General features: G+C 56.2%; 1 protein-coding gene across 5 annotated transcripts in view; it reads right to left on the reverse strand.

Moving 5' to 3' along the window:
* Nucleotides 1-342: 342 nt before the first annotated feature.
* Nucleotides 343-10,638, reverse strand: part of SLC29A1 (solute carrier family 29 (equilibrative nucleoside transporter), member 1) — a 14,804-nt gene continuing 4,508 nt past the window's right edge. For 2 of the 5 annotated variants that reach the window (XM_011960311.1, XM_011960309.1), the window contains 12 exons: nt 7,143-7,222; nt 5,029-5,110; nt 4,709-4,911; nt 4,454-4,593; nt 4,019-4,153; nt 3,835-3,932; nt 3,625-3,703; nt 3,042-3,139; nt 2,393-2,501; nt 2,071-2,156; nt 1,495-1,694; nt 343-1,088 (listed from right to left, as the gene is read on the reverse strand). In XM_011960311.1, the coding sequence (XP_011815701.1) occupies nt 977-1,088; nt 1,495-1,694; nt 2,071-2,156; nt 2,393-2,501; nt 3,042-3,139; nt 3,625-3,703; nt 3,835-3,932; nt 4,019-4,153; nt 4,454-4,593; nt 4,709-4,911; nt 5,029-5,110; nt 7,143-7,222 (1,422 nt within the window). In that variant the 3' untranslated portion in view covers nt 343-976. Of the gene's footprint in view, nt 1,089-1,494; nt 1,695-2,070; nt 2,157-2,392; nt 2,502-3,041; nt 3,140-3,624; nt 3,704-3,834; nt 3,933-4,018; nt 4,154-4,453; nt 4,594-4,708; nt 4,912-5,028; nt 5,111-7,142; nt 7,226-8,313; nt 8,783-10,510 lie in introns of those variants that run through there. The other 3 variants (XM_011960312.1, XM_011960307.1, XM_011960310.1) reach the window with 3 other exon arrangements.

A 10,638-nucleotide genomic window follows, 5' to 3' on the forward strand; every position in this document is an offset into this window, starting at 1 on the left:
CTGGGGACAGCGTGGAGGGGGTGGCAGTGAAGACAAAGGAAAGATGGGGAGCTATCTCCATTCTCTGTCCTATGAAGCCAGGAAAAACCTGTTCTCTCTGTCTTGGCTAACAGTCTGGGTGTTCTGGTTCTAGGCCTGTCCCTCCCCTATGGCCCCAGCAGGGGGCATTGCAGCCCCTCTGAGGCCAGGAGGACTACCCACCACCCCCTCCCCACCCCCGGGCCCTTGGACCCAGGTCCAGTCCTGGCCAGGGCCCAGCTGGGTCATGCTCATCTCCCGGACTCAGGCTGCCAGCCCTCTACCCACTCCAGGGCATGAAGCCACGGCTGGAGGACACAGGGAGCCAAGGAGAAAAAAACAAGGAAGCTTTATTTGAATCAGAGAGCCTCTGAAGGCACCTGGTTTCTGTCAAATATATTTTTTAAAAAGGCAGTAACGTGGCAACTGTACAGGGTACATGATGGGTAGGAACTGGGCATGGGGAGCTGGGAGGGGGACATGGAGAGAACACAGAGGAGGAGGCGCAGGGGAGAATGGAGGGAGGGGGTATATCAGGTCAAACCATACAACGGTCAGACCCAGCTCCTAGCCACCCCGGGACAGGCGGACAGTCTGACAGACACCGACACAGACACACAGACACACACAGAGACACACGTGTTCTCCAAGCCCAAGAGCCTCCACTGGCCTGCACGAGCAGGGATCAATCAGAGCCAAGAGTGGAGAAACTCAAGCAGATGCCGAGGCTACACCCTGTTGTTCCTCCACTCTGAGCCCCAAGCCCACAATGTCCCCACTGTCCGTCCAAAGGCTCCCTCCCCAGGGCCTAGAGATCTGGGCCCAGCACACGCCGTGGAAAGCAGAAGTCAGTTAGAAGAAAAACCTCCAGACCAGTCAGGCTCACCCCTGGCAGAAGGAAGGGGCAGAAGGCAGACAGGGAGGGAGGCAGGCAGTCCTTCTGTCCATCCATCCTTTGTCACACAATTGCCCGGAACAGGAAGGAGAAAACAGCCCCCAGTGCCAGACCCAGACACAGGAAGAAGGCCATGATGGCTCCTGCGGTCTCCGCCTCAGCCGGCTTCACTTTCCTAAGTGGGGAAGGAAGGGCACGGCTACCTCAGAATGGCTGTACCCCAGCCCAGAGCCTCTGGGTGGAAGGAGGGGGGGTGGGGTGACTTGACTGTCGAACCTCATTCTGCTGATCAACCCATCCTAGCTGCCTAACCCCAACCTGGCTTCTCCTCCTTGAGGGAATGTGTATGGTGGGGTTGCCTTTCACTCCCTGCGAGCCCGTCTCCACCTATACCCAAGTAAGCCTGGACACCCACCTCCACTACAGTCACTATCCCCTCAGCCTAGGAGCCCCTCCTGAGCCATCTCTCCTTTCAGCTCTGGGAGCAGGGACTCTCCTTTTGCCCTCCCTCTACTGAGTGTCCCCTACTGGAACTTTAGATCCTGTCTGACGCCACCAAGTTCCCTGCCAGCCCTACTCACTTGGGCCCGAAGCACATGCAGAGGCTGGCGAGGTAGCCGTTGGAGAAGGCAAAGGCGGCCATGAAGAAGATGAACCAGGCATCGTGCTCGAAGACCACAGTCAGGTAGTGGCGGGGCTTGATGTTGCACAGCAGCAGCAGCGGCACAAACACCAGCCGGGCCAGCACCAGGCTTGGCAGCCAGCGGCTGTCCTTCCCAGGCTGTGGGCACCAGGCAGGGCCTCAGCCCAGGCCACCACCCCAGGGCACAGCCAGGACCCCAAGGATCCATCTGGGGCCTCTCAGGACCTGAACTGAAACCTCAAAGCCTGGCTCGCCTTAGGGGGTTACTCTTGAAAGGGGCACGGTGGAGCCCTCTGGAATGCTGGAAATATTCTATATCTCCATCTGGGCAGGTATGTATATATATATATTCATTAAGTTGTACACTTAAGACTTGTACTTAACTATACATAAATTATGCCTCGACTTTAAAACAAATGGTCCGCTTACTACCATACTTTCTTGGGTTCCCTCTCTGGGTCCAGGCTGGACTCTTACTTCCCACAGGGGCCTGGGGCCCTCTTCCTTCACTTACCCACATGAATACAGCTGTGAGGCTCCGGCCCAACCAGTCAAAGATATTGAAAGTCAAGAAACAGGACACAGGAATGAAGTAACGTTCTGGAAGAGGAGATGAACGGGTGGTTATCAGGCTCACAGAGGCAGGTATAGCAAGCCTAACCTTCACTGGGCCTCAGCTTCCCCAACAGTAAAATGGAGAAGACGCTTCCAGCCCAGGGAAGGGCAAATGGACCCAGGAAATGGGGAGAAGGTGACCCAGGCTCCCTCTCTTCCCTACTTCCAGCCCAGCTCAAGATCCTGTCTGTTCCCATCCTGGGAACCTGTGGCATCCTCACCCCAGGTGCTGCCGCCTGCAATGCTGGACTTGACCTCAACAGTCACGGCTGGAAACATCCCAATGGTGATAGTGAAGATGAAGCAGACAGAGAAAGCCAGAACTGAGATCTAGATAGAAGGGGTAGAGTCACCCAGGTGCCTGTGTCTTCATGGTGGCTGTGCATTAAAGAACCACGAATCCGGGCCAGACGCGGTGGCTCACGCCTGTAATCCCGGCACTTTGGGAGGCCAAGGTGGGTGGATCACCTGAGGTCAGGAGTTTGAGACCAGCTTGACCTGGTGAAACCCTGTCTCTACTAAATACAAAAAATTAGCCGGGCAGGGTGGCATATGCCTGTAATCTCAGCTACTTGGGAGGCTGAGGCAGGAGAATCACTTGAACTTGGGAGATGGAGGTTGCAGTGAGTGGAGATTGTGCCATTGCACTCCTGCCTGGGCAACAAGAGTGAAACTCTGTCTCAAAAAAAAAAAAAAAAGGAACCACGAACCCCACCCCTGGCATGCACACATGGGCACACACGCACACACAAAAGAATCCAGGAGCGACCACTCTCAGGTCAGAAAGGGAGGAGATGGGTGGCAGAGGGAGGGAGCAAAAGGAGAGAAAGAGGACAAGGGGTAGAAGGTAGGATAACCTTCCCTACATACATTTTTCAGGATGGCTTTGATAGAGTGGCTTTCATTGGTGGGCTGAGAGTTGGAAACTGAAACTCCAGACTCCTCTTTGCCTGCTCTTGGCTCCTCTCCTGCGGGGTGGAAGAATCTCCAAGTTGTGGGGAGGACAGCGCAACAGAACAACACAAACATTCCCCAAAAGGGCTGGGATCACTTGAAAGTAGACGCCTCCTTAACCAGTCCCAAACCAGTCCCAGCCATACCCTAACCCTAAACCAAACCTCGCCTCCAAATCCCTACAGCTCAAGTCCCGGGGGCCTGGCCTCTCCCAGGAGCCTCAGGTCATGTTATTCCTCACTGAGGAATCTGAAATTGCTTCCCACTGCCTTTAGTCCAAACACCTCAGGCGTTCAAGGTCATCCAGGATCTGCCCCTATTTTATCATTGCCAGCCCTTATTTCCTATTGTCTTCCTCTCCCCACCCCAGTCCTTCGGTCCTCCTCTGGCTCAGGGCTGCTAGCTAACACAGTGCACTCATCTTTGTTCTCTTTGCTCGTGCTCTCCCCCGCCTGGTATACCATCCTCCTCCACCCCAGCTTCCTCAGGCTCTTCGGACCTTTGCTAATGAGGTCCAACTTGGTCTCCTGCTCCCCGGGTCCTTCGAGCTTGAGCTGCTGGTAGTAGCGGTAGAATTCCTATCAAGTAAGGGAGACGGGGGAGGTGGATTCACAGGCAGAATCTCCAGAATCTCAGCCTCCTTCAGGTTTTATCCTCAGAACACCCCAGACCCCTATACCCCAAACCCCAGCTCCCTCCATTTACTCACCAGGCGGGGCAGGCCCAGGTAACAGATGATGGTTAAAATGATAACAGCACAGGCTGTGATAAAGTAGCCAAAGGCACTTTCTGATAGCTCCGAGCCACCTGGGGTGGTGTCAGTGATCAGAGATAGGCCCCATCCCTTCTCCCCACCACACCAGGGCACTGGGCAGGTAGACAGCCGGACTTACTGGCAATAGCGCAGATCATGGCCACGGAGGCAAAGAAGCCTGCTAGGCCCTGGCCACTCATGATGGGGGCCGTGTAGCTGGCAGGCAGGAGGCCAGCCAGACCAAACAGGCTGCCCTGCAGGATGGCACCAAAAGCTGGGGAAACAGGGTGGGCATGAGCAGGGGAGCTACGGTTGGCGGTTGGAGGTGCCCAAGAAGACAGGTCCCTGTCATTCCTACTTTACTCTCGGTGGGCCTTAAGGCTGAGCTGCCCTTCTCTCCACCCCCTCCCAGCCCTGGTCCAGGCCCACTCAGGCCTCTGAATCCCAACTGCTCACAGCATCCACTCCCTTCAGGCAGATGCTGGGCTTCTCTCTGGCTAACAGTGGGTCTGAAAAAAGAGTGGGGGTAGTTGGGCACGCCTCCTCCCACAAGCCCCCTCCTGGCCCAGCTTACAGTTAATGAGTACGATCTTGATCATGGTGATGACAAAGAAGGGCAGAGCATCCAGCTGCACCTTCACCAGGATGGCAGTGATCAGAAACACCAGCAGGATGGCCACCAGGCTGCCCAGGATCCGTATGGACTGAGGGATCCTGCCGGGAGAGGCCAAGGGTGGCAGAAACAAGTGGGCAAAGCTGGGGCTCAGCCAAGGGGGTGCAGGACACAGTGAGGGTCAGGCTGGGGGCTGGGGTGGGGGTGGGCACTCACCTCTGATGCAGGAAGGAGTTGAGGTAGGTGAATAACAGCAGCGGCAGCATAGCACATAGGGTCATGACATTGTTGAAGATGACACTGAGAGAGTTCCGCTCAGGCAAGGGTGCTGCAGGGGTGGCTGATGCCTGGGCGTCCTTGCTCAGTTCAGCAGTGACCAAGGACACATTCTGGGACATGTCCAGGCGGTTTGTGAAATACTGCAGGAGTTGCGGAGAGGAGTGTTGAAATCTCTCTCCCTGTGCCTACCAGCACAGAGTCAGATCCTGCAGGCACAGTGGGCAATGCCCCATGGAGCCCAGTCCCTCTGGCCTCACCTGAGTGGCCGTCATGAAAAAATTCCATGGGAGCAGCGTTCCCAGACCCAGCATGAAGAAGATAAGCCAGACAGCTTTGTATCTGCAGTGGAGGAGGAAAGAGGGGCCAAGTGACGCACCATCCTGCCCCATTCCACGATGAGCCCCAGGGAAGCCCCTGTCCATCCTCAGTCTCTCTAGGTCTCAGGGCATCTGTGTTTGTGTCCATTTGCATGTGTCCTCTTATGGGTGTGGGGGGAGAAAAGGGTACACGGCTTGTTGGAATTCGGGGTGGGGCGGGGTCAGGGTTATAGGACTGAATGGCATGGCTGACAGCATCACAGTTATCCGTCCTGGAAGGCCTGGGGGACTCTGCAGGCTGGGAACCAGTGTGACCCACACATCCGGAGATGGTTTTGGAAATCCTGCCGAAGGGCTGGGGGCGGGTGGATGAGTGAGAAAGCAAGCAGCAAGTGTCTTCCACCCCCACCAGGCAGGCTGGAAGTAATTATGCTGTCTGGTCAGGGACTGTGTTGCTCCCCAGAGAGGATTCTGAGGTGGAGAAACTCCCATACTATTCTGAACCTACAGGGGCAGGCGGGCAGGGTGCCTCAGGGCCGCTGTGAAGAGAAGGCCTTAGAGCTGTTTTCTTCCTGGCCAAACAGAACTTTGTAGTTCATACCACCCAGGGCAGGCCAGGAGGTATGGGGCCACTGGAGGTCATCTGGGCTTCAGGATATAAATAAGGGCTGCCCTCCTTTGGCCAGGGAAATGCCCCAGGCCCTATACTTCAAGGCCCTTCCGGTTCAGGCCGGCTTTTCCCAGGTAGGCCTTGCCTGAAAGCTGAGTAACCCCAGCCCAGCCCATGTAGATCTCCAGTGGGGTCTGCACACCCTCCCCAGAGCCAACACCAGCTCTTTTCAGAGATGGCAGGGATAAAGCCCAAGGCGGTGAGAAGACAGGCCTGGCCAGAGTGCAGGAGCCTGGACGGCTGGCAGGCCTCACACAGGGATGGAGCGGTGAGTGCCCCACGTGAGCATGTCTAAGTTAATGCAACTGCAGTCCCCCAACCCCCTCATATACACGTTTCCCTTGGAGAAGCTAAAGGCTTGGTTCGGAGGCCCAGAGTGGAAGGAAAAACTCCCGAAGTCACAGAGGAGAGAGGATGGGGCAGGGGGCGCTGTGAAATGACTGAGCCGTGCAATAGGGCAAATGGAGACAGCAAGGGCTTCAGGGAACTGCCCACAGGAGAGCCGAGGTGGGGACAGACTGGGCAGGCAGTCTGGGAATGAAACACAGGAGGCAGGGAAGCACCCTGGGGCCTGGACTTACTGCCATGCCTCCTTAAATTCTCTTACTTCTAGATCCACTTCCTGGGAAGTAGATACTTTTAGTTCTATTTTACAGGTTGGAAAACAGTCCCAGAGAGATTAAGCTACATGCTCAAAGCCCCCACAGGCACAAGTGGCCTAGTTTCATAGCCTTTGGCACAGGAGGGAGATGAGATGGGTAGGGCAGACGTGATGGATTTCTGGGGCCTCAGCTGGAGGGAAGGACAGAGCCTGATGCTTTGAAGGAGCTTTGGATCTCAGGCATCACTTCCTCAGCCTTCTTGGGTCCCAGATCCCTTTAAGAAATTGAATTAAGCTACAGCCTCCTCTTCCAAAACACATATTCACAGTCATAACTGCAAGTCTAACTTGATTGGGAATTCACAGGCTCCAGAGGCGGGGAATTGAGAAGAAGATCAGATAGAGAACCAGGTGGGCCAGGTCATCTAAGGCAGAGGCCCCAGGGCAGTTCTGCCAGATGTGCATTGGAAGGAGGGGTGAGGCAAGTATCTCCCCACAGTGGTGGCGGGAGGAGCCAGAAGCCGCGAACTGGCTGGAGAGCAACAGTGGAAACACAGACACGCCAGGGAGGGACTGCTGCCCACGCACCCTGCCCTTCCCGCAGACACCCCAGCCAGCACCCAGCCAAGGCACAAGGGGTCCCCGCCCCTGATGCAGACCTGACTCATAGCTACCTGGCTGGAAAGCCAGCCAGCAGTGGCAACCAGCAATTTCAAAGGACACTGCACCTAGATCCCTGAAAACCCATTCCCTGGATCCACAGCCCAGCCCCCTACCCCTTACCTGTCCTGAGGCTGGTGACTGGTCGTCATGGCGATGATGTTCTCGGTTTTGCCTGGCTGACAGCTCCCTCCCTCAGGGGCCTGCTAGGGGCAGGAACAGTGTAAGGCCCTGTCTTGGCCCTGCCACAGGCCTCCACGGGCTCTTAAGGGGAGAGGGGGCAGGGCTGACAGAACAGGCCAGTCGAGGAGTCCACTAAGACCCCCTCTGTACCCTGCCCTCAGGACCACTTGACTTGACCCCCACCCAGCCCCCTGGCCCAGCAGGCCAGTCCTGCACGGCCCCCCTGCCTGCTGAGACTCTACCTGGCTCCCGGCCTGGCCGCTGCCACCGCTATTTTTATCCAGCAGCCGAAGCAGTTTATAAGCTGGGAAACAGGAGGGTGGAGAGCAGGAGGGAAGGAGGAGGAAAGATGATGGGAGGGAGGGAAAGACAGTCAAAGAAGGCAGGGAAGAGGACGAGAGGGGTCAGGGACAGTGATGACAAGGGAAGGAGGGAGACAAATGGAGGAGACACAGCAAAGAGGTCGGGGGAGGAGGAGGAAGGACACAGAGCAGGCAGATCTGCAGCAGCTGAGACAACGGTGATGATGGCTGAGGCCAAATCAGAGGCTCCCCAGGCCCCTCTCCACAAATCTGGTCTCTCCACCCTCCCTGGGAAGCCCCTGGATTCACTGCTAGAGTGGGGCTGTCCTCTCCTGGAGGCACCCCGGATTCCAGCTTCTCTGCTGTTGGCACCTTAACCTTTCTTTCCAGCCACTGCCCAGGAGCTTCCTAGTTGCTGGCTGGTTTTCCAGGAAAATATTTCATAATGGATGTGGGGGTACAGCCCTTCCTCCTCCCACCTCCCGACCCTAGGGTCACCTAGTGCTCCCTTAGTTCCTCTGTCACAGGCTCCTGTCCTCTTCCCCTTTCTGAGAGTGACCTTGTAAAGAAGATTGGAGGGGTGGATCCCAAAGCTCCTATCCTTCTCCCTCAGCGTCCCTCTCCTGCTCCCCATTTGTGTAGGGGAAGACCCCCTGGCACCACCAGATTCAACAGTTTTCCCATTGGATGGCATGGGAAGCCAGGCAGATGTGCACTACACATCCCCCACACTCAGGCCTAGCTGGGCCCAGGTCTTGCTGTTTGGGGTGAAAGGACAGCTTCGTCTCCCCCCCTTTCTGGGCACTTACCAGGTGCCCAGACTGGCCAGCGGAAGGGTCAGAGCAGAGCGAGCCTGGGCAGTCCCTAGGAGGTGCTCCTAGTTCAGGCTCAGGCAACGGGCCTTGTTCACGGGCTCCTGGGTGCGGATCCAGAATGAAAAAGGTGGCACAGGGCATATCAGGAGAGAGTCCCTCAGGCTTCATGGGGCCCCATTCTGAGAAGGCTTGCAAGCAAAGAAGCAGAAGCACACCCAGGAGATAAAAAGCCACCCCTGTCGCTTGGGAGATAAGAGAACAGGGAGTCTCAGCAGGGGAGCTCTCACGGGTGCAGCATTGCTCCAGGGCCCACTCAGACAAACAGAAGCAGCTGGGCACCATGAGACGTTCTATGGGCTCTCCCGCTTCCCTGTAGTTCCTCTCAACCCTCCCTGGGGAAACTCCAAGCTCTCAGAGGTCCTCCTCGGCCCCTCAGCCCACACCTCTAGATGGAGGCAGAAGGATTTCTCCAATCACCCCTATAACAAATATTTACTGAGGACCTCTGCATGCTAGCCAGGCACTGTCCTAGGCACCAGAATGGTGAATAATCATATTTACATTTTCTAGAGAGATGAAGGCAAGAGGGCATTACTGGGGTGGGGGTGGGGGAAAGGCTCAGGTCTCAGGTTTTCTTTTTCTTTTCTTTGAGATGGAGTTTTTGCTCCTGTTGCCCAGGTTGGAGTGCAATGGCACAATCTTGGCTCACTGCAAATTCTGCCTCCCAGGTTCAAGTGATTATCCTGCCTCAGCCTCCTGAGTAGCTGGGAATACAGGCTCCTGCTACCACGCCTGGCTGATTTCTGTATTTTTAGTAGAGACGGGGTTTCACTCCCATGTTGACCAGGCTGGTTTGGAACTCCCGACCTCAGGTGATCCACCCACCTTGGCTTCCCAAAGTGCTGGGATTACAGGCATGAGCCACCGCACCCTGCCTAGGTCTCAGGTTTTCTATTAGGTAGTAGGGACTCTTCCTCTAGGTTCTTACCTCATACCCGCATACCCTGTACTCCACCCCACAGGCAAGATTCCTGGCAGTAAAGGGCAGGTGCAACTTCAAAGCAGATGGAGGCCTGGGGTGGGGAGAATAGCTCCTGTTCTCCTGGGTAAAACTGGCTTGGGCTTAGAGAAGAAGTATTTATTTCTTCCCTATCCCCCAGCTACACCCCTGCTCTCTCTGTTCTCAGGAGTTCCCATTCCAGTCTTGGGCACAATTCAACTCCACCACGGGCAGCCCTCTCCTCCTGCCCATATCCTAACATTCAGCTGGCCAGCCTTCGTGTTTTGCTCGTCTGCCTTTGCCCAGCAGCAAACAGGGATCTGATACCAGCTCAGAGCATCTGGTGTCCCTCCAACTATGCCTTGGCCTGCTGAGGTGGGCCCCTGAAAGCAGCCACCAAATTGAGTACCTCCCTGCCTCCAGACTCCCAACACCTCTCCTGCAATTCTCCACTCCCAGGATCTCATATGGGGCCAGCCACTATCTGCAGATCTCTCGTCTTTTCCTCACAACCACCCATAAGCTAGTACTAGCACTGAATAGATTGGGCCAGCTGAGGTTCAGAGAGGTTGAGTAACTTGCCTGAGGTCACAGAGCTGGTGAGTGGAGGAGCTAGAATCCAAATTAAATGTTCAAACTCCTTTTGGAATGGAGAGAAGTATAAAAGCTGCTTCTCAGCTAGCTCTGTAGACTGGGAGGTGGGGGGGAACTCTGATCCAACTAAAGGGAAAAATGAGGTGGAGACCAAGATCATTCCCAGCCTGACTTGAGTGTCAGGCACCTCAGCCCCGCCCCATCACACACATCCTGGCATGGGGAGCTAACACAAGCAGGAGGAAAGTTAAAGGGTCTGGAGGCCACCGAGAGGAGTAGGCAAAAGGACGACCACGGGGCTGGAGAGAGACCCCTAGAGGTGTGAGGGCAGGGTTGGAGCCAGCCTTGACCTACGACTGCTGTCTCCTGGTAAGCAAAGCCGAGGAGTGTGTGTCTTCGCCCTCTCATATACTCTCACAGTAAACCAGTAAATGAGGACGTGCGCTGGAAGGAGACGCCAGGGATACGACTTTAGCCAGTAAAAGACCCAGGTTAAAGAGACAGCCCCACACTCCGCTCGCGAGCCTCCATCCCCATCCCCATCCGCATTCCCCTCCGCCAGCGCAGTCGGCGGCACGGCCCCTCCCTGTTACCGACCAGATCGATCGGGATCACCCGTCCACTCGCCTGCCCCTTGCGGAGGTCAACGTGACCGCAGTCTGTTTCAGGCCCGGGAGGCAAGCCGCCCAGCCCAGCTCGGGTCCCGGTCCCCGCAGGGTCCTCCG

This window comes from Colobus angolensis, unplaced genomic scaffold, assembly GCF_000951035.1.
Source record: "Colobus angolensis palliatus isolate OR3802 unplaced genomic scaffold, Cang.pa_1.0 Scaffold51, whole genome shotgun sequence".
Taxonomy (NCBI): domain Eukaryota; kingdom Metazoa; phylum Chordata; class Mammalia; order Primates; family Cercopithecidae; genus Colobus; species Colobus angolensis.